A 27,673-nucleotide genomic window follows, 5' to 3' on the forward strand; every position below is an offset into this window, starting at 1 on the left:
TTAATAAAGATATTAAACAAAACCGGCCCCAGGACCGACCCTTGGGGCACTCCGCTTGAAACTGGCTGCCAACTAGACATGGAGCCATTGATCACTACCCGTTGAGCCCGACGATCTAGCCAGCTTTCTATCCACCTTACAGTCCATTCATCCAGCCCATATTTCTTTAACTTGGCGGCAAGAATACTGTGGGAGACTGTATCAAAAGCTTTGCTAAAGTCAAGGAATAACACATCCACTGCTTTCCCCTCATCCACAGAGCCAGTTATCTCATCATAGAAGGCAATTAGGTTAGTCAGGCACGACTTCCCTTTGGTGAATCCATGCTGACTGTTCCTGATCACTTTCCTCTCCTCTAAGTGTTTCATAATTGATTCCTTGAGGACCTGTTCCATGATTTTTCCAGGGACTGAGGTGAGGCTGACTGGCCTGTAGTTCCCCGGATCCTCCTTCTTCCCTTTTTTAAAGATGGGCACTACATTAGCCTTTTTCCAGTCATCCGGGACCTCCCCCGATCGCCATGAGTTTTCAAAAATAATGGCTAATGGCTCTGCAATCTCATCCGCCAACTCCTTTAGCACCCTCGGATGCAGCGCATCCGGCCCCATGGACTTGTGCACATCCAGTTTTTCTAAATAGTCCCGAACCACTTCTTTCTCCACATAGGGCTGGTCACCTTCTCCCCATATTGTGCTGCCCAGTGCAGCAGTCTGGGAGCTGACCTTGTTTGTGAAGACAGAGGCAAAAAAATCATTGAGTACATTAGCTTTTTCCACATCCTCGGTCACTAGGTTGCCTCCCACATTCAGTAAGGGGCCCACACTTTCCTTGACTTTCTTCTTGTTGCTAACATACCTGAAGAAACCTTTCTTGTTACTCTTAACATTTCTTGCTAGCTGCAACTCCAAGTGTGATTTGGCCTTCCTGATTTCATTCCTGCATGCCTGAGCAATAGTTTTATACTCCTCCCTGGTCATTTGTCCAATCTTCCACTTCTTGTAAGCTTCTTTTTTGCGTTTAAGTTCAGCAAGGATTTCACTGTTTAGCCAAGCTGGTCGCCTGCCATATTTACTATTCTTTCTACACATCGGGATGTTTTTTTCCTGCAACCGCAATAAGGATTCTTTAAAATACAGCCAGCTCTCCTGGACCCCTTTGCCCTTCATGTTATTCTCCCAGGGGATCCTGCCCATCTGTTCCCTGAGGGAGTCAAAGTCTGCTTTTCTGAAGTCCAGGGTCCGTATTCTGCTGCTCTCCTTTCTTCCTTGTGTCAGGATCCTGAACTCGACCATCTCATGGTCACTGCCTCCCAGGTTCCCATCCACTTTTGCTTCCCCTACTAATTCTTCCCTGTTTGTGAGCAGCAGGTCAAGAAAAGCTCTGCCCCTAGTTGGTTCCTCCAGCACTTGCACCAGGAAATTGTCCCCTACACTTTCCAAAAACTTCCTGGATTGTCTGTGCACCGCTGTATTGCTCTCCCAGCAGATATCAGGGTGATTAAAGTCTCCCATGAGAACCAGGGCCTGCGATCTAGCAACTTCTGCTAGTTGCCAGAAGAAAGCCTCATCCACCTCATCCCCCTGGTCTGGTGGTCTATAGCAGACTCCAACCACGACATCACCCTTGTTGCTCACACTTCTCAACTTTATCCAGAGACTCTCAGGTTTTTCTGCAGTTTCATATCGGAGCTCTGAGCAGTCATACTCCTCTCTTACATACAACGCAACTCCCCCACCTTTTCTGCCCTGCCTGTCCTTCCTGAACAGTTTATATCCATCCATGACAGTACTCCAGTCATGTGAGTTATCCCACCAAGTCTCTGTTATTCCAATCGCATCATAGTTCCCTGATTGTGCCAGGACTTCCAGTTCTCCCTGCTTGTTTCCCAGGCTTCTTGCATTTGTGTATAGGCACTTAAGATAACTCATCGATCGTCCCTCTTTCTCAGCATGAGACAGGAGTCCTCCCCTCTTGCGCTCTCCTGCTTGTGCTTCCTCCCAGGATCCCATTTCCCCACTTTGGTCTCCTTCCCCCGGTGAACCTAGTTTAAAGCCCTCCTCACTAGGTTAGCCAGCCTGCTGGCGAAGATGCTCTTCCCTCTCTTCGTTAGGTGGAGCCCGTCTCTGCCCAGCACTCCTCCTTCTTGGAACACCATCCCATGGTCGAAGAATCCAAAGCCTTCTCTCCAACACCACCTGCGTAGCCATTCATTGACTTCCACGATTCGACGGTCTCTACCCAGGCCTTTTCCTTGCACAGGGAGGATGGACGAGAACACCACTTGCGCCTCAAACTCCTTTATCCTTCTTCCCAGAGCCACGTAGTCTGCAGTGATCCGCTCAAGGTCATTCTTGGCAGTATCATTGGTGCCCACATGGAGAAGCAGGAAGGGGTAGCGATCCGAGGGCTTGATGAGTCTCGGCAGTCTCTCTGTCACATCGTGTATCCTAGCTCCTGGCAAGCAGCAGACCTCTCGGTTTTCCCGGTCGGGGCGGCAGATAGATGACTCAGTCCCCCTGAGGAGGGAGTCCCCGACCACCACCACCCTCCTCCTCCTCTTGGGAGTGGTGGTCGTGGAACCCCCATCCCTAGGACAGTGCATCTTTTGCCTTCCAATCGGTGGAGTCTCCTTCTGCTCCCTTCCCTCAGATGGGTCATCTAGTCCACTCTCCGCATTAGTACCTGTGGAGAAAACATGGAAACGATTGCTCACCTGTATCTCCATTGCTGGTGCATGGACGCTCCTCTTTCTCCTTCTGGAAGTCACATGCTGCCAAACCTCTTCACAATCCTTCTGTCCCTGCTGTGCCTGCTCTGAATCTTCAGAACATTGTGGCCGTAGAAGCATCTCCTGACGTCTGTCCAGGAAATCTTCATTTTCCCTTATGCAACGCAGTGTTGATACTCGTTTCTCCAGCCCTCGAACCTTCTCTTCCAATATGGAGACCAGCTTGCACTTTGTACAGACAAAGTCGCTTCTGTCCTGTGGAAGAAAGACAAACATGGCACAACCTGTGCAGGTTACAACAGCTGATCGCTCACCTTCCATATCCCTGTCCTCTTAAGAGCTTCCTCAGCTGTTGCAGGAACTACTCAGAGAAACCTGCAGATGAAAGCCTCAGTGAGCTCTCTCCAGGCGAACTCCCTCTGTTAGCCTCTGCTGTTCGCCGCTCAGCTGGTTCGCTGCTGACTGCCCTTATATACCAGTCAGGCCCACTCAAGGCCCACCTGGAACAAAGCACTCCCAATTCACACTTTTCAAACAAACAAGCAAGCAATCAAGCACACGGTCAAACTGACCAACTGTCCCAGCAGCAGACACTCAGATACTCACCAACACAGCCCCCCTAATGCAGCACTTAGCGTACCTCCTCTCGGACAGCTCCCAGGCAAACTCCCTCTGTTAGCCTCTGCTGTTCGCCGCCACAGCCCAGATGGGACTCAGAGGGAATGTGTGTAAGCAAAGCAACGGGGCTGGGAGATCTGAGGCCCTGGTTTCAGGGTCTGAGGGCGGTTGGACTGCAGAGTCCCACATCCCAAGGGAGGGCTCAGTCAAGGGGTCGGACAACCTGTTACCCCTCAGTGCTCACCCCAGAATCCCCAGCTATTCCCGTCCTGCCCCAACTTCTTCCCAGATCTGCTAATGCCCCTCAGTCCTCACCCCCAACACCCTATCCCAGCCCTGGGCTTCCCCAGTGCATCTCAGGGCTGGATTGCATTACCCCTTTCTGCTCCTGGCCAGCTCTTTAGCCCCTAGTGGGCAACACTCTCCCAGGAGTCTGCTCCCTTGAGTTGTGCGTCTCCCCCTTTCTCTCCTGACTCAGATGCTCCTGAAGGCGGCAGATGGCTCTGCACTGAAGAATGAGAAGCTACAGCTCTTTGTTAGCTACGGAGACGTGAGGCAGGACCAGACTTTCCTGACGGACGAGTCTGGCAGAGCCTCCTTCGAGCTGGACACCTCCGGCTGGACTGAGAGGGTCACTCTGAGGGTAAGTGACGGGCATCCCAACACCTGTGGGGATCCTGCACTCCAGCCTCTGATCATCTCCTTTGAGCGGGACTGGACACCCGCACTTGATGTACGAGGGCACCCAGCACTGGGCTCAGCAGCTCAGGGGTTGCTGCATTGCCTCTGTCAGGCTGCCCCATTCGAACCACTGGGGTTTTCCATGTCACTTTTGTTAAGTGCTGAGAAATGTTGTTTTTGCTGCGGTTACGCTGTCTAGGCTGCTAAGCTGTTGCAGCTGCTCAGTGCTTCTGTTCATGGAGCTCCGGTGTTATCAGCACTAGCAGAGAGTGCAGCCTGCTAATTCAGCAGACCTCGATGTTACTCATAAAGAAAGACCACAGGGCACAGTTCAGTGACGAAGGCACTTGGCTAGGTTTATTGTCCACGAAGCACGGTCCTAGCGCCCTGGTTCTGTGGTTACAGGTACACTAACATATGTATGCTCATGACAGTGAACCAGCTCAGTCAGCAGCGGGACTGTCTGCTGCTCCCTCCGCTGGACAAAGGTGCCCTCCTTATGACTTACCCTTTTATACATTGATGCAAACAAGTTACGTATGACACTCCTGATATGGTTAGTTACCAACCCTATACTTTGTACCTGCTGGTTCAAACAAAACATCCCCATTCACTATTCTGTCATCCCATTCTTATCTTACTTTGGGTCAGTGTGTTCCTGTACCATCTCCAAGGATTGTGTTTATGCCGTTACGTGAGAACTCTAGGTTAGGGTGTACCTGTGCTAGCCTTCTGGAATGTGTTTACATGAACACCTAGTACTTCTTAGGAAAGCCTGTGTTTTAGCAACACTAGTCATATCTTTGCCAAGTTCATGTACCAGACAGTGGACTTGTAAGCAAGCATCTGCTTTATGACAGGGCCTGAGTTTTGCTCATAGCATGGCCTGGCTATGTTGATTGTGGTTCAGGCCTCAGGTCTTACACCAGGCCCAGTGCTCCAGATTCTCTCTCTCTACTACAACTCTTACGGACACAGGGTGAGGGGTCTTGATGAAGAAATCAGTTGGCAAAGCCTGCCTTGCCCCGGCGGCATTCCTGTCCTATGTTGGGCACTCTGTATCCCTGATGATCCCCATCGCTCTCTCTATCCCCCAGGGGCACTTCAAGCAGGTGGATCGCAGCTCTGTGTATGGAAGAGTCTCTCCCAGTTATCCAGATGCCCATCGTAACCTGGAGCCCTTCTACTCCAAGAGCCAGAGTTTCCTGAAGATCCGCTCGCTGGGAGGGGTGCTGCCCTGCGACCAGGCCCAGCAGCTCCAGGTGGATTACATCATTGCTAGGGAGGCCCTGGGGAACGGGTCCAGGAGCCTGGATTTCATCTTCCTGGTGAGCCCGTCCTGGGAGACTAAAGTGTGTGTGTATGTGTGTGTGCATGTGTGTGTGTGTGTGTGTGTGTGTGTGAGCACAAGGTGCATGTGTGCGTGCATGTGTATGAGCATGAGGTATGGAATCAGCGCTGTGACCCCAAGACAGACCAGTGGGCAATAGGACAGTTCCTTTGAATGAAAAGGGCGGGGCTAGATCAGGACGGGGCTTTTCCCCTTTCCCCACTAGGGGCTCTGGTTCCAATCTGGCCCCAAAGCGGGGGCTGGCTGACCTGGGGGGCTGGGGAATGGGATACCTACCTGAATGTTCTTCCTTGCACCCCCACGTCTGCTGGCTCAGTCCGTGGGGAGCAGAGGTCACACCCTGCCCTGACTCCAGCCTGCGTAGCTATCCCCATGTTGGGGCGTTTGTCAGCCCCCCGTATAGCATCAGCTCAGTGACTCCCGTCTCCTCCTCCGCAGGTCGTGGCCAAGGGAGCCATCGCCAGGATCCTCCACAAGGGGCTGGACCTCATGGAAGGGACTGGTAAGTGGCGGGGGAGGGGTCTGTGCAGATAGGGGGCGCCCAGTGGGCAACTGGGGATTGAGCCCCTTGAGCAGGGGCCGGGCTGGGGGAGGGGGCTCTGCTGGCTGGGCCTGACTTCCCCTGGGTGTTTCCCACCATCCCTAGGGCTGAAGGGCTCCTTCTCCGTGGAGCTGCCCGTCGGCGCTGACCTGGCGCCTGCTGCCAAGGTGCTGGGTTACACGGTGCTGCCCGATGGCGAGATGGCTGCCGACCGCGCCCGGCTGCACATGGCAAAGTGCCTCCCGAACAAGGTGAGCCTGGGGCTCGGGCGGAGAAGCCTCTGGGGTGGGGGAATCGCTCCCTGCCCCATAACAGGAGCCCTGAGCAGGGGCATTGCTGGGTGCCCCCAGCCCCTCCCTTCCTGGCCTTACAGCAGCGCCAGGGTCGTTGCACCCTCATCCACCTCACTCGCTCTGGGGTGTCTATGAATAACTGCAGCTCCCTGAGCCGTCCCACGGGGGCACTGAATGAGCCTGGGCTGCCTCAACCCCCCCACCCCCAGCACCGATCCCCAAAGCTCCAGCCCTTCAGCCAGCGGGGCCTGGGGCCAGAGTGACACTCGGTGCCTGCCCCTGCCCCTGCCCAGGCCTGTCTCCTCCTGCCCCTGGGGGTCTCTCTCCCCCTCCCCTGTGACGCGCTGTGCCTCGCCAGGTGAAGCTGGCCTTCTCGCAGGACCGGGCCCTGCCGGGCTCAGAGCTCCAGCTGCGGGTGCAGGCTGCCCCCGGGTCCCTGTGCGCCGTCCGCGCCGTGGATCAGAGCGTGCTGCTCATGAAGCCCGAGGCCGAGCTCAGCGTCGACACGGTGAGTCCAGAGCAGCTCGGCCGCTCGCCCGGCCCCTCCCCCGACGAGTCCTCCCCCCTCGCAGGGAGGGGCGATGCACGGCCGCTGGGGGACACCCCTCGAGGCCACCTCTCCCCAGTCTGGGGGCTGTTCCCATGGCACTTGACAGCCCCTAACTCTGGGGGGTCCCCGCTTGCCTTGCCTGTTTTCCCATCAGCCCTTGCAATGCCCCCCTCCCGGCACCCCCTCACCCCGGCTCTGGCTGGGAACATGGAGCTCGGAGCTGAGATAATGGCCAGGGTAACCGGAGCTCGCTCTCCAGGGCAGAGCTGGTCCCCAGGGGTGGGGGCAGGAGAATTCCCTGCCCCCATGTACAACAGGGGACAACTGGCAAGGTGCATTGTGGGAGTTGTCCCTGCCCGGGTGATAGAAAGGAATGGATGTGGGGGAGCTGCAGCGACAGACGTCCATGCGGGAGATGGGGTTGGGTGGAGGGAGGCATCTGTGCTGGAGATTAGCCAGGGCGATTGGGGAGGTTTATGGGGTGATGCGTCTGTGAGAGAAGGGGCTGGAATTGGGCTCTGGCTTAGCTCCCACGCCTCATGTTGTCTGTTTATTTTTAGGTCTATAACTTGCTCCCCCATTTTCCCCAAGGAGACTATCCCACTGCAGCTCGAGAGCATGAGTCAGGCGGTTGTCCATATTTCTCTGAGTACTCCGAATACATGAGTCCCTGGTGGCGGCCTCACAGAAGGCCCCAGTCTGTCCAGTTTTCCAACAGTGACTCCTACCGTTTATTTAAGGTAAAGTAAATGCGGAGGCCAGAACCTGATGAGGCCACAGTTGCTGACCTGAAGCCTCAAAATCAGAGAGAGAAATATACATAGGTATTGGAGCCAAATCCCCAGCTGGTGTAAATGGTCCCAACACCATTGGAGTCAAAAGGGCTGGATCCCCAGCTGGTGTAAATTGGCACAGCACCATTGGAGTCAATGAAATAACGCTGATTATGCTGAGGGTCTGGCCCATGGAGAAAGTGACATGGTAGCGCTAGCTTGCCTGAGATACCGCTGATCATGAGGGGTTGTTGACTCACCTGTGGACCCTAGAGAGAGCTGAGAAACTCGCCCTCAAGTAGTCTTGTCCCTTCAGTAGAGATCCCAGAGGTTGGTGCTGGGCTCTCGCTCTTCGCTCCTGAGTGCCTTAGTGCGTGTTTCAAGGTCCTGCCTTGTCTCCCGCTCCTATCCAGTGGGTCTGTGCAGTGCCAGGAGTGTGAGTGAGGAGGCGTAGCTTGCAATGCCTTCCGTCTGCTGCCGACGTGCAGCTCTTTGTGTCCATCACACTAAGCCACAAAGGTTCAGTCGAGTGCTTTACCCAGGGTCCAGTTGAGGCTGGGGCATAGCAGAGCTATCCAGCTGTTCAGGTAAGGCTGAGATTAGGTTGGGGAAAACAACCAGAAGAGATGGCAGAGATTGTATCAGCTCCTCCCACGGGGAGGTCGCCCACAAGTTTGCAATGTGCAGGACACAATGACTCTGTAGCTGCTTTGAGTTGATCAGATAGCAGCTGTAGCCAAGACGGTATTTCTCCACATAAGTCTGATCAAAGTGTTGCAACCTTTTCAGTCTGGCGTGGACTTTGCTACCATTATCCAGGCCTTTGTCACCTCAAGACTTGGGTTACTGCGTTGTGCTCCACAGGGAAAGCACCATCAGTCCGTTCAGAGACTTGGGCTGGCGCAAACTCTGTAGCTGTGGCTAGTGGGGGGGCACAAATGAAAGATTCTGGGGGGTCACATGCCCCCCAGACTCCTCGGGATGCCTGTGGTGGGGACACAGCGGCACTCTCGGTGCGTCCGTGCAGCACGCGGAGTGAGGAAGCCACGGGCAATTCATTCAGACCTGCTGAAACACTCTCTGCGTTTGTTGAAAATAAGCTTTAAGGTTATTCTTGTGTGTTATTCCTGAGTGTTACTTAGTGCTGTATAATATATCAAAGATGTTACTCTTGCCCCTAAAAAGTTCTACAATATCTGAGAAGCAAAACCAAGTAAACTTGAAGTTCAAGTGAGCAGCTTTTAATGTAGATCAGGGGACATATGCCTCCCCAGCAGAGGTGACACATGCGGGGGGCATGCAAGGTCATGTCCCTCCACCCCCGATTTCTCAGGATGCCTCTGTAGAGTTGCCAACTTTCTACTCACACAAAACCAAACACCCTTGCCCCACCCCTTGTCTGAGGCCCTGCCCATGCCCCGCCCCTTGTCTGAGGCTCTGCCCCCACTCACCCCATACCCCCCGCTCACTCTCCCCACCCTCACTCACTTGCTCATTTTCACTGGGCTAGCTCAGGGGGCTGGGGTGCAGGAGGCGGTGAGGACTCCAGCTGGGGGTGTGGGCTCTGGAGTGGGGCCAGAAGGAGTTCAGAGTGCAGGAGGGGGCTCCAGGCTGAGGCAGTGGGTTGGGATGCAAGAGGGGGTGAGGACTCTGGCTTGGGGTGCAGGCTCTGGGGTGGGGCCAGGGATGAGGGATTTGGGGTGCAGAAGAGGGCTCCAGGCTGGAGGGTAGAGCCAAGGAGTTTGGAATATGGGAGGGGGCTCTGGGCTGAGGCAGGGTGTGGGGGTGTGGAAGGAGGTACAGGCTTTGGGCTGGGGGTGCAGGTTCTGGGGTGGGGCCAGAAATTAGGGGTTCAGGGTATGGGAGGGGCCTCCAGGCTGGGACTGAGTGGTTCAGAGGACTGGAGGGGGATCAGGGGTGCGGGCTCTGGGGTGGGACTGGGGATGAGGGGTTTGAGATGCAGGAGGCTGCTCCGGGCTGGGATTGAGGGGTTTGAAGGATGGGAGGGGGATCAGGGCTGGGGCAGGGGGTTGTGGCCTGGGAGAGGGTCAGGGGTGCAGTCTCTGGGCAGCACTCACCTCAAGCAGCTCCTGGAAGCAGCGGCATGTCCCCCCTCCGGCTCCTACGTGGAGGCGCAGCCAGGTGGCTCTGCACGCTGCCCCGTCCGCAGGCGCTGCCCCCCGCAGCTCCCATTGGCCACAGTTCCCGGCCAATGGGAGCTGCGGAGGCAGCATTTGGGGTGGAGGCAGGAGGCGGAGCCCCCTGGCTGCCCCTACGCGTAGGAGCCAGAGGTGGACATACCAGCTGCTTCCCAGGAGCCGCGCAGCATGGAGGCTAGCAGGGAGCCTGCCAGCCCTGCTGCGCAGCATCGCCAACTGGACACTCAACGGCCCCGGACCCACCAAAATCCCTTTTCGACCGGATGTTCCAGTCAAAAATTGGACACCTGGTCACCCTATGCCTCTGGTGGGGATGCCCAGTAGCGAGGAGGCAGCACTGCGCCTGGCAGTGGCACTCTCCCTGTGTCCCTGCAGCCAAGGGGAGGGAGGAAGCAGCCAGGTGGCTGGCTACTGATTGAGCTCTTCCCCCACCACATGGGGCTGCTGTGCCTTCTCTGCTGCTGGAGCCCCAGTGCTGCTGCCTGCTTTGCAGACCATCCGCCCAGGTGAGTCAGGGAGTGGAGGCAGAGGCAACACATGTGACTCCAGAAGCAGGGAAGGTGCAGCAGCCCCAAGTGGCAGGAGAGGAGCTCAGCCATCAGCCAGACACTCTCCTGCTTCCTCCCTCTCTGGGCTGCAGGGACACAGGGAGAGTGCCACAGTGGTGATCAGCAGAGCTGCTGGAGTTGTTAAAAAAGGAGGGGGAAACTGGCTGTGGGGTGTTCTCTGCAGGAGACCCTCAGTCTAGTTGGGGAGTCATAGAATCATGGAAGATTAGGGTTGGACGAGACCTCAGGAGGTCATCTAGTCCAGCCCCCTGCTCAAAGCAGAACCAATCCCCAACTAAATCATCCCAGCCAGGGCTTCGTCGAGCTGGGCCTTAAAAACCTCTAAGGATGGAGATTCCACCACCTCCCTAGGTAACCCATTCCGGTGCTTCACCATCCTCCTAGTGAAATAGTGTTTCCTAATATCCAACCTAGACCTCCCCACTGCAACTTGAGACCATTGTGCCTTGTTCTGTCACCTGCCACCACTGAGAACATCCGAGCTCCATCCTCTTTGGAACCCCCCTTCAGGTAGCTGAAGGCTGCTATCAAATCCCCCCTCACTCTTCTCTTCTGCAGACTAAATAAGCCCAGTTCCCTCAGTGTCTCCTCGTAAGTCATGTGCCCCAGCCCCCTGATCATTTTCGTTGCCATCTGCTGGACTTTCTCCAATTTGTCCACATCCTTTCTGTAGTGGGGGGACCAAAACTGGACTCAATACTCCAGATGTGGCCTCCCCAGTGCCGAAAGAGGGGAATAATCACTTCCCTCAATTGGCTGGCAACGCTCCTACTAATGCACCAGAAACCTGAGCCACCAGAACATGTTGACCTTGGAGGTCAATAGATGCTGCAAGGCCCATCTGTTTCTCCGGCACCTGGGGGTGAGTTTGGGGAGGGCAGAGTGACATGGCAGTGAGTGGGGTATTTTGTCGAATTGAATTGCTAGACTGGTTGTTCGTTGCATTGTCCAGGTTGAGCCGTGGGGCTGGGAGGGTTATTTGTGTGATGAGTTGCTGTTATGTGAGCATCTGGAGTTTAGGAGACTTGCCTCCTCTCATCCAAGCAAACTCACAGATATAGTACCACAGTCTTGGGTCTGCTAGTATTTCAGCTTTATTGCTTCATAGTTACTTTCCCTTTAAAAGGGCAGCGAAAAACAGCCTCTTGTACAGTTTGTTGCTGGTTGTATTGTTTTCCCTTCTTTTCTTTTTCCCAGGATGCGGCTTTGAAAATTCTCACCAACGCGAACACCAAGAAACCTTTCATCTGCCCTGATATTCCGATCTTCAGATTCAGCAGTCAACCCAGCCTTAAACTCGGCCCTCCAGGAAGTCCAATGGGTGAGTTCCCATCCTTCTTGTTTCTGAAATTCCCTATGGATTCTCCATTCCCTGAAGGCCAGAAATGGGATTGGTCAGGGTGGGGAAAGCCCTCAGAGTCGCTGGGGAGAGAGCTCTATGAAACCATCTGCCCAGAGTGAAGCAGCACTCAGAAAAGCCAACCCGTGTTGGTGGTGGGTTACAGAGAACGTGTTTCAATGGTGTTAGAGAGAGCACTGACCACCTTCATGTGGAGCCTTGCACTCAGTTTTGGTTGTTGCTCCTGAGCTGGGGAAGGCCTAGAGAAGGGCAATGCCGATGGGGGATTTCGTGGCAGAACAAAAGTTGTTTAGTCTAGAAAAAAAGAAGAGAAGGAGGGGACTTTACTGAGATGTTTCAGATTCTGATGGATTTAGAGGAAAGAGATCAGTCCCTGCTTTGGATCCTGCCCCACAATATGAGACCCAGGGGACATTTGCTTGAATGAACAGACAGCTGAGAGATTTAGAACAAATAGAAATAAATTCTGGGGGATTCATTGAAGCTTCAGGAGTTATGGAGTCAGATGCTGTGGCCACAGAGGGTCTGTCTCCACTGCTAGTAAACACCTGTGGCTGGCTTATGTCAGCTGACTCACGGGGCTCGAACTATGGGGTTGTTTAATTGCAGTGTAGACATTCGGGCTCAGGCTGGAGTCTGGGCTCCAGGACCCTCTCCCCACGCAGGGTATCAGAGTCCGGGCTCCAGCCCACGCCTGAATGTCTACACCTCAGTTAAACAGCCCTGGAGCCAGGGGCGGCTCCAGCTTTTCTGCCGCCCCAAGCAGCAAAAAAAAAAAAAAAAAGACGAGTGGCGGCACTTCGGCGGCAGCTCAATCGCACCGCTTCTTTGGTGGCAATTTGGCGGTGGGTCCTCCCTCTCTTCCTCTTCGGCAGCAATTCGGCGGCAGCTCAAAGAGGAAGAGAGGGAATGAGGGACCCGCCGCCGAATTCCCGCCGAAGACCCGGACGTGCCGCCCCGATACCGGACGGAGTGCCACCCCTTTGAATTGGCCGCCCAAACACCTGCTTCCTACGCTGGTGCCTGGAGCCGGCCCTGCCTGGAGCCCGAGCCCTGCAAGCCTGAGTCAGCTGACACAAGCCAGCCACGGGTATTTAACAGCAGCGTAGAAATATACTCGGAGAGCTGGAGCTGTGGCGTTGTGTCTAACGCTGTGGGGGGAGGGGTGTTGGTGTGTGTGAGGGGAAGGCGTTGCTGTGTCTAACGCTGGGGGGGAAGGGTGTTAGTGTGTGTGAGGGGAGGGCGTTGCTGTGTCTAATGCTGTGAGGGGAGGGCGTTGCTGTGTCTAACGCTGGGGGGGAAGGGTGTTGGTGTGTGTGAGGGGAGGGCGTTGCTGTGTCTAACGCTGTGGGGGGAGGGGTGTTGGTATGTGTGAGGGGAGGGCGTTGCTGTGTCTAACGCTGGGGGGGAAGGGTGTTGATGTGTGTGAGGGGAGGGCATTGCTGTGTCTAACGCTGTGAGGGGAGGGCGTTGCTGTGTCTAACGCTGGGGGGGAAGGGTGTTGGTGTGTGTGAGGGGAGGGCGTTGCTGTGTCTAACGCTGTGGGGGGAGGGGTGTTGGTATGTGTGAGGGGAGGGCGTTGCTGTGTCTAACGCTGGGGGGGAAGGGTGTTGATGTGTGTGAGGGGAGGGCATTGCTGTGTCTAACGCTGTGAGGGGAGGGCGTTGCTGTGTCTAACGCTGGGGGGGAAGGGTGTTAGTGTGTGTGAGGGGAGGGCGTTGCTGTGTCTAACGCTGTGGGGGGAGGGGTGTTGATGTGTGTGAGGGGAGGGCGTTGCTGTGTCTAACGCTGTGAGGGGAGGGCGTTGCTGTGTCTAACGCTGGGGGGGAAGGGTGTTGGTGTGTGTGAGGGGAGGGCGTTGCTGTGTCTAACGCTGTGGGGGGAGGGGTGTTGGTGTGTGTGAGGGGAGGGCGTTGTGTCTAACACTGTGGGGGGAGGGGTGTTGCTGTGTGTGAGGGGAGGGTGTTGCTGTGTCTAACGCTGTGGGGGGAGGGGTGTTGGTGTGTGTGAGGGGAGGGCGTTGCTGTGTCTAACGCTGGGGGGGAAGGGTGTTGGTGTGTGTGAGGGGAGGGTGTTGCTCTGTCTAACGCTGTGTGGAGGAGGGCTCTTGGTGTGGGTGAATGTGGAGGGAGGTAGTGTGCCTAGTGGTGTTTTTGCGGAGGGGAGGGGTGTTGTTGCAGGTGGGAGGGTTGGTGTGAGGGAAAGGCCTCTGTGCCCCTAGAGATGCGTGTGGGGTGGGGAAGGGCCTGGATGTGGCTGAAGCTGCCTGTGTGCGGGTGACAAGCCTGGCTACTCCCTTTCGCACTTTTCTAGACTCTTTCTATAGACCCGAGGTTGCGACGCAGAACGTACAAGTGGGGCATAGTGGATTAGGCAATGCCCTGCCGGAGCCAGAGCCCAGCACCGAGGCGGAGCCAGCGCCACGTGCCTACTTCCCAGAGACGTGGTTGTGGGACCTGGTCCCTGTGGGGTGAGTGAGGAGCTACTGCAGACCTTCCCTATGGAGCAGCCTCCAGGCCAGACCCTCTAAAACAGTGGTCCCCAAACTTTTGAAGGTTGTGCCCCCTCTTCCCCTTGCCCCTGCCCCTGCTCTGGAGCTGGGGTCAGAAGTGGGGCCGTGGCTCCAGGGGGTGGGGGCAGCAAACAGGGGTTAGGGAGCTGAGGCTGCAGCTGAGGGTGGGGCTGGGGCCAGGAACAGGGCCGGGGACAGAGCCGTGACCAGGGGTTGAGTCTGGGGGCGGGGGCAGGAGCAGAGCCGCAGCCAGACTGCAGTGGGGGCCGGAAGCCAGGCCTGCAGCCGGGTGCGACTCTGCCCCTGGCCTCACCCCTGCACCCACCGTCTGCCCCGGGCTGGGAACGGAGCCGTGGCCAGGGGCCAAGGGTGTGGGCGGGGCTGGGGTCAGGAGTGGAGCCGCAGCCGTGCCACACTGGGAGCTGGCAGCCAGGCCCCCAGCCAGGTGTGGAGCCGTGCCGAGGCTGGGGGCGGGGCCACGGCTGGGGCGGGGCTGGAACAGAGCTGGGTGTGGGGCAGGGCTGGTGGCGCTCCCTCCCCCCCATGGGGGCTGGCCCGAGCCAGCTGTGCCCCCCCGAACATTCCTCCATGCCCCCTTGGGGGGTGGGCCCCACAGTTTTGGGACCTCTGCTCTAAAGACTTCCCTTGTTGCTTCTGTGCTGAATCCAAATATCCTGAGTTAACCCCAGATAAAGGCTCCAGACAACAGGGACAGAGAAGGAGCAGTGGGACTACAAAGACTGAATTTGGCACACCCCAGGAAGGGGGACAGCAATGGCATTGCATCACCTTTCTGGCCTCCACATTCCTAGAGCAGCTGAAGGTAGAGTCAGCCCCCAACTTAGAGGAGAGATACCTTTGTGCTAGCCAGCAAGCACACTTCATGCTGGCTTACGGCTGCTTTAAGCCCCCTTTGTGCTCCCGTAGTAGCCTGAAGGGGCCTTATCAAGGGCAGAACTGAGTCCCGTGTCTAGGCTTGGCAGAATTCAATTTTAATTTTTTATAATTATAATGTTGACAGAGAATATCGATGTTTATTTTTAAGCATGTCTGGAGAAAATGATGGTAGGTCAGACAACAGGGCAGGCCAGACAGTAATTATTTAATGACAATAGACATTGGTAGTGGCTTTCACTCGGAGGCCAGCAGGCCTAGTGGACAGGTCATGCCTCAACAGTTTTTCCTACCCTGAAAGTCCTGGGATGGGCTTCTCTGATGGTGCCAAGCAGTACATTGTTCCCCAAATGAATAGGCAGAGGGGAAGGTAGGGGGACTGGGCCCTCCCTTTTCACCAGGTCCTGGCCCAGCGCCCAAGGAAAAGAGGCATGGAGTGCCTCGCTTGTCTCTTCCTAGCATACCTGACCAGTCTTCTATCAGTTACATCTGGGCTGCTTCCGACCTCCCTGCTTTCTCTTCGGCTTGGTTGCAACCTCTATCCCCTGCTAGCGGGGAGTTCCCTATGAGTCCCAGCAGGTCAGTTGGTCCAATAAGTGATCCCCAGCCCTCCTCCCAATGTTCAGTTTTTCTCCCTCATCCGCCTGCTTTCCTGTTAAGGACTTGGGGGGACGGGGATTAGATTGATGTTTGTCTGGAACCTCACCTTCAACCTTGCTGACTTGGGTGACTCCGCCAGGAGGATGAGACTCCCGACAGCATCACTCTCGGGATCATGGGAACACTCATGCCACTCCACCACATCCAGGTCACAATTCTCTGGGACGGGGACATGAATTTGGAGGACGCCTGTGCGTAAATTCTTTTAATGTGGAGACACCATTGTCCACAAGGGACATTCCCTGGGATTCTATACTACTGTGCAACATACAGCTGCCATCCAGAGGTTGAGGTGGGATGACAGACAGAGAAAACCTGAGTTACATGTTTGTCTAAAATTGCTTTGTGTCTATCCCGGCCCAGTGAGGGGGGCTCCAAGGACGTCCCAGTCTCGGTGCCCGACACCATCACGGAGTGGAAAGCTGGGATGTTCTGCACGGCCGAGGTGGGCTTTGGGCTCTCGCCCACGGCCACCTTCACGGCCTTCAAACCCTTCTTTGTGGAGCTGGCCTTGCCGTACTCCGTGATCCGGGGAGAGGCCTTTGCCCTAAAGGCCACCGTCTTCAACTACCTGCGGCAGTGCATCAAGGTGAGCGCCGCCCGGGGCTGAGCTGCTGGAGCTGCTGGGGCCGGTGACCTGGGGTGGGGAGCTGGGCAGCGGCGCAGGCCGGCGAGTGGCACCGGCAGTCACTGGCTGTGACCCTGTGACCACTGGGGTCAGCACATCACGGTGAGGGGGCCTGGCCTAATCCCCAGAGGGGTAACGTCTTGGCCTGGAGCTGGTGCGTCCCCCACAGCCCTAAGGGGGATCTCGTGTTGGGCCCCACAGGTGCAGCTGACGCTGGCGGAGTCTGCGCAGTTCCAGGTGCAGGCGGGCGAGGACGGCGCCTACACCAGCTGCCTCTGTGCAGATGAAGGGAAAACCTTCCAGTGGGAGGTGACGGCGAGCAGCCTGGGTAAGGGGCGCTGGGGGCTCTGTGCCGGAGGGGAGGGTCAGGGAAGTGGTGGGGGGCTCTGCACAATGGGGGGGGCAGAGGGGTGCTGGAGCCTTCACACTAGGGAGGCAGGTAGGGGCCTTTGGAGGCTCTGCGTGAGGGGACAGATGGGTAAGGGGCATTGGAGGCTCTGTGCTGGGAGTGAGAAGGAGGGCGCAGGATGGGGTCGCTGAGGGCTTGGTGCCAAGCGGAGGGGATGAGAAGAGCTGCGGGGGAGGGGGCTGAGAGGACGCCACAGCAGTGAAACCCCTTACGGCCTAATCGCCATTTCCCACAGTCACCACTTCCCTCCGTCCTTTCCTTCCCCTCTGGCCTTCTCTCTCTTTTCTCCCCCATTCTCTCTCTCTCTCTTGATTTTCTTTCTTTTTCTACTATTCTCTCCCTTCTTCACCACTCTTCCCCTTCAAGTATCCTCCCACCCTCGGACACGGACTCCTCTCGGCCTCGGGCAGGGGCGTTGGTCTGTCTAATGGGGCGTCTCCCGCCTTGCTCGGCAGGGGAGGTGAACTTCACCGTCAGCACCGAGGCTCTGCGCACCGAGGAGCTGTGCGGCAACGAGCTGGCTGTGGTGCCGGCCCAAGGCCGAGTGGACACCGTGATAAAGCCCCTGCTGGTCCAGGTCAGTGTCTGGTCGGGGCCTCTGGGCAGAGCGGAGGGAGATTCAGTGCCTGGGTCTCACCCCCTGGTGGCCGTGGGCCGAGTCTGCACTTGTGATTGTTCTTTGTCCTGCCACAGAAAATAATACCCCAGCATCGCGCCGTCCGCGTCCCGGACCCTGACCTGCACTGCCCCATCACGCGGCCCCATCCCAGCGAGATCAGGGAGCTGGCGGGAGAGTCCTGGGACAGACAGAGATGGGGGTTAGCCCCAAGGGGGGTGGCTGAGTGTGACACACGGGAGAGCTCGAGGGGGCGGAGGGAACTAGCAGAGGGAAGCTCCGCGCTGAAGAGGAGGAAGCCGCGAGATCTGCTGGGCTGGGAACAGTCTCCCTGGGGAAGGAACGAGAGCCCCATCGCTGGGGCGCTGAGAGCTGGATTTGCCCGAGCCCCACAGCACGGGCTGTAGGGGATGATCCTGCCCTGGCTAGGGGCACTGGCTGACCCAGCAGGCCCTGTCAGGCTGTGACGTGCACGGTCCCTTCTCCTGACCTTCTGTCTGATGCTCCTTCCCCACAGCCGGGGGGGATCCTGGAGGAGAAGGCGCACAGCTCCCTGCTCTGCCAGGAAGGTAGGATCCCAGCGCCTGTGCGGGGCTCAGTGGGTGTCACTAACGCAGGGCGTCTCTTGGCTGTGGCACGTCAGTGATGGCTGAGCCGCTGGATGGCCCAGCTAGGGGCACAGGAGCCGCCAGGCCGGACCGGACCAGGGGGCATCCAGGCCAATGTCCTGCCTGGGACAGGGTCCAGGCCCAGCTGCCTGGGGAAGATGCACCCCCTAGTGGGCAGTTATGGAACTGTCTGCCATGGGCCGAAGGCTCGAGCACGTCCGGCTCCTGCTCCCGAGTCTCACTAGCCCCTCTTGTACCAGCTCCTCTCCCCTGCAGCCTGGCCCCCGTGTGTACGATGGTCCCTGCAGAGCTCGTCACACCGGCTCTCTGGGGCCAGGAGAGGGACCAGCTCCCACAGGCAGGACCTTCCGCTGAGAACCCCCAGCCCTCGCCCTCAAGGGCACGTATGTGCCATGGTGGGGGGAGCTTGGGGTTGAGAGAGGGGCTGTGACTGGCCGAGAGCCCCGAACAGTGAGGAATGGAGGGATCTGATTGGCTGGAGGCAGATGCAGGTTCCCAACAGGCCGTTGACGGTGTGTCTTTGCCTTCGTGTTACTCAGCGTCCGAAGAAATCTCCTTGCAGCTGCCTGCGAACATCCTGGCGGGGTCCGAGCGGGCCCACGTGACTGTCCTGGGTAAGGAATTCCCCTGCCCCATTCCTGCCAGGGCCCGGTGCCCTTCGCCAGCCAGCCGGTCTGTGGCCCAGTGCTCTGATCAGAGAGGCCGGGGCATCACGGATGGAAAAGACCAATGAGGTCTTGTGGGTGTCTGGGGCCAGGGCAGGACTGGTCCCTGCAGTATGTGCTCCAGGGCCTCGTCCCCAGTGAGGGCAATAGACTCCTGCGGTGATGCCATGAAGCTGTGCCAGGGCATTGGCGTCTTGGCCATTCATCACCACGTATCCACGTAACCCCACCAGGCCTGAATTGAACTGGGGGCTCTGGCCCCCGCGTGCCAGGGCTCCACTGATGTGGTGTTAGGGACGGGGTAGCTGTTGTGCAGCCTGGCAATTCTCTGCTTCCCTGACTCCCTTGGTGCCAGGAGACATAATGGGCACGGCTCTGCAGAACATAGACCGCCTGCTGGCCATGCCCTATGGCTGCGGAGAGCAGAACATGGTCCGGTTTGCTCCCAACATCTACATCCAGCAGTACCTGGAGAAGAGCGGGCAGCTGAGCCCGGAGATCAGAGACAAGGCCAAGGGTTTCCTCCAGAGTGGTGAGTGTCCTCCCGCCCCTGCGCCCCCAGGGCATGGCGGGGCCATGCAAGGGCCCTGTCCATGCCACCTCTGGGTCCCAGGTTCCAATCCGGACCCAGATCAGGACCCTGGCTGGCTCTGGGGGTCAGGGAATTAGATCCTTGGCCTTTCTTCTCTGGGGCACCAGTTCCGAGGCCCAGACTCAGGGTTCAGGGAATGGGAGAGGAGCCCTTTCCCCTCTAGGGGGCACTGGTTGGGATCCAGCTCCAGGTCGGGGCGCTGAAGCGTTTGAGGGGATCAGGGCCCTATTCAGCCTTAACTCCATCACCCTATTCAAACCGACCCGTGGAATCTCTGAGTCTCAGCGTCGTGGGGGAGGGGAGGGCTAGCGGGCCCCACGGGGCGCAGACTGGGCGTGGATTCTAGCCCCTGGGAGTGAGCGGATCCAGGACTCGCTGTCTCTCTCCCGTCCCCGCAGGCTACCAGCGCGAGCTGCTCTACAAACACAATGATGGCTCTTACAGCGCCTTTGGGGAGAGCGACGCCACGGGCAACACCTGGTGAGGGGCTGCACAGCACGGGCGAGTCAGGGCTCTGGGTGGGCAGGGCCTACTGGGCTGCAGCCTGACCCCCAGCCCTACTGCTATTCCATTCCTGCTCCCCACACAGCTCTGCCCCACTTACTCACTCCAAACCCCCACCCCATTCCCGTTCTGGGCTCCCCTGACAGCTCTGCTCACCCCCACAATGCTCACCCCCAGCCCGGTCCCCCACGCACCTCCCTCCTGGCCCGCAGCATCTCCTGCAGAGTGTCCCTCTCACGGGGTCTCTCCCCGCCCAGGCTGACGGCCTTCGTTCTCAAGTCCTTTGGCCAGGCCAGACCCTACATCTCCATCGACGAGAAGCACCTAGAGGATGCCCTAAGGTGGCTGCAGCGTCACCAACTGGAGAGCGGCTGCTTCCGCAGTGTGGGGAAGCTGTTGAACAACGCCCTGCAGGTGGGAGGCTGGGGGGATGGGCTGATGGGATGGGGGAGGAGGGGATAAGCTGGGGAAGTGGGTTGGGGGCCCCTCATGGCAGCTGGTTGTTGTGACCCGTGTCGGTTTTGGGGATTTCCCTGGGTTTTTGGAATGGCTGAATGGCTGGAACGGCCGGGGCAGCGGGTTATTGCACCGAACGAGGGAGCAGCCCTGGCCCAGCCCCCCTGGCTCCTGCACAGCCCGGTCTCCCCGCAGGCACTGAGCAGACCCCACACTCATTGCCTGGTACGGAGAGCCTGAGGGTGACTCCCACAACTCCCCATGCGGCTCAGTCAGAAGGGCTGTCGCGGTGCATCATGGGAGATGTAGTCCGACAGAACCAAGTCCATGGGGGAACGGGGGCACGAGGCCGGTGCAGCTGAATGTTGAACCGGTTCGCAGTGGAAGGTTTAGATTCAGGTCGCCAACCCGAGAGGCTGCGATTTGGGCCCCGCCGCCCCACAGCAGAATGTTGCGTTTCTATTTTCCCAACGGAAATCGAAACGTTTCAGCAAAAGTAACGTTTTCCCTCAAAGTTTTGGTTTTGTGGAAACTGCATCGTCTGTAGAGAAAGCATTTCAGCAGGAAATTCCCACCCAACTCGATTCACAGCCCAATTCCTGCCACTGCCCCAGAGTTTGCAGGGAGCCGGTACTCTACGGGAGGGGCCAGGGCTGTACCTGGCCGTTCAGGAGCTAGAAGGAGACAAATCTTAGGCAAAGTCCAGATTCCCGCACGGGAGGACTATTTAATGAGCAGAAACTCGCTCCGTGGGGGCGAATCCCTCAGCCTCTGCAGAAACGGCCCCTGGTCTTCACAGGAAATCTGGAAAATGTCAGTTCAAACCAACTTCCCAGTCTCTGGTTCCAGGGGGGCTCAGATAGGATTTTATACTGAAATTTTATACAGCCTTGACAATGGAGCAGCTACCGCCTCTCCCTATAACAAAGCTGTGGAACTCACTGCCACCCTGTGGCCTCCCTGGCTGCTATGACTTGGGGCAGCTGTTTGGGACCCAGATGGGCCTGACAGGTCCCAGCAGGAGGCAGGACCCAAACCCAGCCAATCGGAGCGCTGGAGCCAGGTCTTCTGAGGCCCAATGGGCCTGTCCTGGGCAGCGGCTCACCTGCTCCTGGCAACGTGACCCGCAGCTCGGTCTGAGCCAGCTCCCGGTGTCTCCATCCCCCTCAGGGCGGCGTGGTGGACGAGCTCTCTCTCTCGGCTTACATCACGGCAGCGCTGCTGGAGCTGGGGCAGCCGCTCACGGTGAGGCCAAGCCCGGCTGTCCCAGGGGAGGGGCCGGCAGTCGGGGGGGATTGGAGATTGTTGGTGACAGTGAGGGGGGAGTTAGTGCAAGGGAAGGGTTTGGGGTGAGACAGGGGAGTCGGGGGGGGTTGGTACCAGGGAGGGATTTGGGGTGAGACGGGGGAGCCGTGGGGGGTTGGTACCAGGGAGGGATTTGGGGTAAGATGGGGGCAGTGGGGAAAGAGGTTAGTACTGGAGGCGGGTCAGGGAGAGATAGGGATGGGGACAGTGTGTCAGGGAATCAGAAAGATTCAGCGGCTCGGCCAGTTTCTGGGTCTGGCTCTGGCTCTGGGGGGGATCTGGGCGAGGCTTGGGCGAGCTGTTTATATATGGGCCCAGGACACAGGTGGCGGTGGGGAGGGTGGATGGGTTGGGGGAGGTGACAGCTGCCTGCTTGGTGGAGCATTGTTAAGGCCCCATGGGGTGGGTGCCGGGGGACACACCCAGGCGCAGGGGGTCTCTTCTGGCCAGCTCAGTCTGGTGGAGAGTCTGTTCGGTGTCTAGGGCTCGGGGAAGGGGGTCTGGCGAGGCTTGTGGGGTGCAGGGTGCGGGTGGCGGTGGGGGCATGGGTCGGGGGAGGTGACGACAGGCTGGCGGGAGGGGGTATTAGGGCCCCATGGGGTGGTTGCCGGGGGACACACCCAGGCGCGGGGCGTCTCCTCTGGCCGTCTCAGCCTGACGGGGAGCCTGTTTGGTGTCTCCCCCGTCCCAGGACCCCATGGTGACCAGGGCCCTCCAGTGCCTCCGGGAGTCGAGCACCAGCGACCTCTACACGCAGGCACTGCTGGCCTACGCCTTCGGGCTGGCGGGGAGCACTGAGCTCCGGGGCACCCTTCTGCAGAGCCTGGCCCAGCACAGCGTCAGCGCCGGTACCGGCAGCACCTCGCTCTAGTGCTCTCCTCTCTGCCGGCCTCTAGACACAGGGCAGGGCCAGCTGCCCCCCACGGCCCTGCCCACCTAGGTGCCCCCTGCCCCGGGACCTTCTCAGCCTGGCAGGGGAGCTGGGTCTCCGTGGCCCAGTCAGTCCGTGGTCTCTGCTGAGGCTGCCAGCGAGGGGCCGACGCGCTGGGCTCCGTCGTGGGGACACTTCTCCCCTCAGAGCTGGAGTGAGATCGTCCCGCCACTTCCCAGGGCCCAGCGCACGGAGCGAAGGGGGACGAGACTGGGTCGCTGCCAGCCTGGGGGGATCGGAGCTGGGAACCTAGAGGGGCAAAGCCCCATGTCCCAACACAGCCCTCTCAAGCACCCGCGGCCAGGAGCGTGACGGGGTCCAGTGGGCTCAGAGCCCGTGGGGCAGGGCCTTGCATAGGCAGCTCCCAAGGGGAACGGGTCGTAACCGAGCCCTGGGGAGATGCCGCAGGATCCCAGCCTGGGAAGCCCCTGGGGCCCCTTTGGAAACTAAACAGGTGACCCACTGTGTTGTAACTGCAGCCGTGGGGCTGCCCTTCCCTTGGCCCCTCTCCTAGGGGGACAGCTGCACTGGCAGAGGAAGGTGAAGGCCCTGCCCAGCCCCTATGGGAACCAGGCCCCATCAGCGGAGGTGGAGATGACGGCTTACGTGCTCCTGGCCTATCTCTCCCTTCCCAACGTGTCTGCTGCCGACATGGCGACCGCCACCCAGATCGTCCGCTGGCTCAGCAAGCAGCAGAACCCCTACGGGGGCTTCGCCTCGACGCAGGTAACACCCCTGCCCTCTGGGCAAACCAGCACTGGGGGCCTGGTGGAGCAAGGGTCCCCCCGGGGGCAGCATCTCCGCAGCTGACCTGGGGCCTTCCTGGGAGAGGGAGTCCTGGGTGCAGAGTCCCCTGCCCTCAGGGGCTGGGAGCCGGGGTGCCAGTGTCAGCGCCCCGGCGGGTCCCGATCCTGCTGCAGTGAGTCTGAGCCGGGCTCCTCTCCCCAGAGCGTGACAGCAGCTCGGTGACTCTCCTCCCCAGGACACGGTGGTGGCCCTGCAGGCCCTGGCCAAATACGCAGCCCTGACATACAGCACGAGCGGGGCTGTGTCAGTGACGGTGAGCTCCCAGGCCGGGGCCCGGCAGCAATTCCACGTGGAGAACGCCAACCGGCTGGTGCTGCAGCGAGCGGCCCTGCAGGAGATCCCCGGGCAGTACACGGTGCAGGCCAGCGGCAAGGGCTGTGTCTTTGTGCAGGTGAGTGCAGGAGCCCCGGGGACCAGCTGGCCCAGCGGTGACTGGCTGTGCCCTTGCCCTGCCCCACGGCACCTGGCTCTGGGCCCAGGCTCTGATCTGCTGTGACGGAGGCAGCAGGCTCTGCCCCAACCCTCTTGCTTGTCTCCCAGCTGACTCTGCGCTACAACGTGCCGCCCCCAAAGAGCGCCGCGACCTTTGACCTGCGGGTGGAGACAGAGCCGAAGGAGTGCACCGAGAGCGCCAGATCCCGCTTCAGCCTCGTGCTGCACGCCCGGTACGAGCCCCAGCCCCTCACCCCCGCAGGGTCAGAGCGCCCGGGGGCAGGGACAGGCCCCAGGCAGCGGGGAAATGGCTGGGGCAGAGCCGCCCCACTGCAGGGCCGGGAATCGATCGTCGGGGGAGCCATCCCCCCACAGGGCTCGGGGCCGAGGCAGGGGCCCTTGCAATGTGCCAGGGACTAAAGGGCTGGTCCCAGGGCTGATCTAATGGACAGTCGTCTCCCAAGGAGCTCCTGGGGCCAAGGCCCCTTGCCTGGGGAGCTCAGGGCTGGCCGGGGGCTAGCGTGGCTCCCAGCCCAGAGCAGGCAGAGGGCATTAGAGACGCCTGCAGGGCCGAGAAGACGGGAGGCCTCCCCTCCCCCTCCATCCCCCTGGGGTCTGTATCCAGGGCAAACCCTGACCTCAGCGCACGGCTCCTGTTGCAGGTACAGCGGGGAGCGCCCAGCCACCAACATGGCCATCATCGAGGTCAAGCTGCCGTCCGGCTACATCCCCGTCAAGAGCTCCCTGCGGCAGGTGAGCTTCCCAGGGAGGAGAACAGGCCGGGCCAGTCACACAGCATGAAACCAGGGGCTGATCCATGGGGGAGAGCCCAGACCCCCAGGAGAGCACAGATTGCAGCTCTGACCCCCAGGGGGAGCTCCCCCTGCAGAGCCCTGCCCCCTGCCGTGGGGCACTGTGCAGTCCTGGGTCTCCCATCCAGTCACTGAGCAGGTCCTGACCCTGCTTAGCTCCCCTTACAACACAACGCCCATGTCTAGACTCCCGCCCCTCCCCCAGCAGACACCCAGTGCTCAGCTGTGACTGACATTGGGGGTGGCAGCCAGGCCCCTCGGCCACGGGGGCGTTTGGTGCCCCATGTTCCAGCCCCAGCAGAGTAGTGACTCCGGCCCCAGCCCCTCCGTTTAAGGTGACCAGACAGCAAATGTGAAAAATCGGGACAGGGGGTGGGGGGTAATAGGAGCCTATATAAGAAAAAGACCCACAAATCGGGACCATCCCTATAAAATCGGGACATCTGGTCACCCTGCCTCCATTCCTGGCTCAGCCATTTCCTCCCTCTGCTCCTAGCTGGAGAAGCAGCGTTTGGTGAAGAGGCTGGAGGTGCAGAACGACCAGGTGACGCTCTATCTAGACGAGGTGAGTGCGGGCGGCTCAGGGCTCCAGGGGCCTGGTGTGAATGGGGAGGGCGTGTCCTGCCCTGGCTCCACCCCCATTACAGTTGCTCTCGTGGGCTCTGTGGAACACGCACGGCATGGGGTCACTGATATCTCCCCTGGTTCCAAGTGACCCGTATCCATAAAGGACGGGGAGATGGGACCAGACTCAGCCAAACCCCAGGGAGGGCCGTGAACGGAGCGACGGGGAGCTCAGGGTTGGGGGGCTGGAGCTGGGCCCTGACTGTGATGAAAGGGGTCACATTTTGCAGGACGGTGGAACAGGGATTCAGGGGGAGCATTTTCAGGGCCAGGCCGAGCCTCGGGGAGGAGGGGGTTCAAGCTGCCAATGCAGACATTCAGCCCAGGTGCTCACTCTGTCGCTCTCTCGGCAGCTGACGAAGGAGGCGTCGAGTTTCACCTTCTCCCTGGAGCAGGATTTCCCTGTGAAGAATCTCAGAGCAGCCCCAGTGAGACTGTACGATTACTATGAGACAGGTGAGTCCCGCCCGGGACCCGCCCCCATTACAGCTACTTCTAGGCTCTGTGGCACAGTCAGTGGCTGGGTGGGCATGTCCTGCCCTGGCTCCACCCCCATTACAGCTGTTCTCGTGGGCTCTGTGTCACACTCAGGGCGTGGGGTCACTGAAATCTCCCCAGGTGCCAAGTGCCCCATTTCCATAAATCCCACTCAGGTCAGAGACTTCCTGGGTTCAATCTGTGGGGTCGGCTAACCGCGAGGGACATGGGAGCCGTGTGCTCGTCGGGCTAGTGTAATTGGGGCCATCCCAGCAGGAGCAGGCGAGTCCCACCCCTTCAGGGCCCCCCACATTTTCCCTGCCATCCAGCTCCTCGGACACCCCCAGAACCCTTTGTTCTGGGCCAGGAGGTGGCAGGACGGTTTCCATGAGTGTTTTCAGGGGCGACTCAGTGGTGATTTCTGGGTCCGTCTGACTTACTTGGAGATGGGATGGGAGACAGCGCAGAGCCCCACTCAGACAGCTGGGGACGACGTCCCACTCCCTTCTAGGGTTCAGACCTACAGCAGGGATCCCCTGGGGCTGGGGTAACAGACTCTGCCTGTGTGGGATTAGAAGGAGGGGTTGTCATCCCCCCACTGGGTCTCTCCTCCATTCCTTACATCCCTTGCTGTTGCAGGTGAACACACAGAGGCTGAGTACAGCGCCCCCTGCGGCTCAGGTAGGTTTGATGCACCCACACATAACTCCAGTCCCTACAACTTTATGGGTGGGGGGAGTCCATGGGCCGGAGAGTTCTGTGTGTGTTGTAGACGGCAAAGGAGAGGGAGATGGGAGCATGGAACCCACCAGGACCATGTGTGTGGGGGGAGAGACCTCAGGGGGGAAGGGTCTATGTGGGGCACAAGGGAATCTGTCTTGAGGGCAGGGGGTGACTCTGAGGGGACAGTCTTATCAGGGGTTGGGAGAGTTCTGGGGGGCCATGTCCACAGGTGTCTGCCGGGTGTGTGGGGGCGATTTTGATCCCGTCTTAGGGGATGTTTGTGTTTGTTTAAAGCCCCTGATGCCGACATGATGGAAAATTCCCGCTGAAGCCCCCTCCCCTGCTGGGCAGCCCCCTCCCCTCCTGTCCCAAGAGCCCCGCGCCGGCAGCCGACACCCCAGGATCGGGGGGGCACGGACAGGCCTCGTCTCAGCTGCTGCTCTTCCCCGAACCAGCTGCACTATCCCCCTTAGCACCTTCTTCAGCCAACTCCTCCCCATTCGCTCTGCAAACATCCCACCTGCTCTCCCAACTCTCAGCCTCCAGACCGGCCCGCGTGATCCCAGCTGTCTGTCACACACGGGGACCAGTGGCTGCAGTGGGGACCCCTGCGGTTTGCTGCCCGTCCTGCCTGGAGCAGCAGTTTCAGTGTAAAACAAAATACAAAAACTCACCTCTTTGTGAGGCTGTTTTGTCGCTTTATGCCTGCCCTGCTGCTGCTCCTCACACGGCTCCTGTGCATCCTTAGAGCAGCCAGATCCTGGGTCCGTGGCTCTGTCCCCTTCCCCAGCCCTTCGGTCATTGCTGTGGGGTTTGGCTTTAACCCTGGGTCAGGCAGCGTCAGCGACAGCCTCCCGGGTTCCAGCCCCGCCTGGCAGAGCTGCCCTCGTTACACACGTCTACATGAAAATGAACCAATTCAACGGAAGTTAGTTTTTAAACCAGTTTACTTACACCAGTGAAAACCCCAGTGTGGATGCACTTATTGTGGTGTGACGGAGAGTTATTTTAGTTTAGGTTCAATCAATTAGGAATTGAAGCTAAACCAGAATCAACTCTTTTCTCAGACCGACAGGAGCTCCTCCACCGGCTTGCATGGGTTGAACTAAATTGATTTTAAAAGCGAAGGCCTGAGAGAAGGAGGAATAGCTTGTCCGACTCCTTACAAGTCTTGCTTGTTTTTGGTTTTTTTGGCATGTTTTATTACTATCTGTTTAATTCAACGGATCAATGACCATTGTGGGGAAAGGTGATCTCTGTGAAAGGTCTATCCCCAGTCAACCACGGTGTGAGAGCCGAATGTACATGCTGTGGGATACCCAGCCAGTCCTCCAGAGACCCCAGAGCAGATCAGACTCGACATTCCTGATACTT

At 58.8% G+C, this 27,673-nt stretch overlaps 1 protein-coding gene across 1 annotated transcript in view; it reads left to right on the top strand.

Moving 5' to 3' along the window:
- Positions 1-26,628, top strand: part of LOC135894647 (alpha-2-macroglobulin-like protein 1) — a 58,385-nt gene extending 31,757 nt beyond the window's left edge. Inside the window, exons 11-36 of the mRNA XM_065422784.1 lie at positions 3,825-3,989; positions 5,125-5,355; positions 5,817-5,880; positions 6,025-6,170; positions 6,571-6,720; positions 7,323-7,502; positions 11,461-11,584; positions 13,937-14,093; positions 16,053-16,278; positions 16,519-16,645; positions 17,182-17,303; positions 17,860-17,911; positions 18,511-18,585; positions 18,992-19,168; positions 19,627-19,708; positions 19,990-20,146; positions 21,359-21,433; positions 22,185-22,341; positions 22,939-23,150; positions 23,407-23,622; positions 23,772-23,896; positions 24,326-24,416; positions 24,972-25,040; positions 25,453-25,555; positions 26,216-26,257; positions 26,594-26,628. Of these exons, the coding sequence (XP_065278856.1) occupies positions 3,825-3,989; positions 5,125-5,355; positions 5,817-5,880; positions 6,025-6,170; positions 6,571-6,720; positions 7,323-7,502; positions 11,461-11,584; positions 13,937-14,093; positions 16,053-16,278; positions 16,519-16,645; positions 17,182-17,303; positions 17,860-17,911; positions 18,511-18,585; positions 18,992-19,168; positions 19,627-19,708; positions 19,990-20,146; positions 21,359-21,433; positions 22,185-22,341; positions 22,939-23,150; positions 23,407-23,622; positions 23,772-23,896; positions 24,326-24,416; positions 24,972-25,040; positions 25,453-25,555; positions 26,216-26,257; positions 26,594-26,628 (3,360 nt within the window). The remainder of the gene's footprint in view (positions 1-3,824; positions 3,990-5,124; positions 5,356-5,816; positions 5,881-6,024; positions 6,171-6,570; positions 6,721-7,322; positions 7,503-11,460; positions 11,585-13,936; positions 14,094-16,052; positions 16,279-16,518; positions 16,646-17,181; positions 17,304-17,859; positions 17,912-18,510; positions 18,586-18,991; positions 19,169-19,626; positions 19,709-19,989; positions 20,147-21,358; positions 21,434-22,184; positions 22,342-22,938; positions 23,151-23,406; positions 23,623-23,771; positions 23,897-24,325; positions 24,417-24,971; positions 25,041-25,452; positions 25,556-26,215; positions 26,258-26,593) is intronic.
- The last annotated feature ends 1,045 nt before the right edge of the window (positions 26,629-27,673 follow it).

Source organism: Emys orbicularis, chromosome 25 (assembly GCF_028017835.1).
Source record: "Emys orbicularis isolate rEmyOrb1 chromosome 25, rEmyOrb1.hap1, whole genome shotgun sequence".
NCBI classification, from domain to species: domain Eukaryota; kingdom Metazoa; phylum Chordata; order Testudines; family Emydidae; genus Emys; species Emys orbicularis.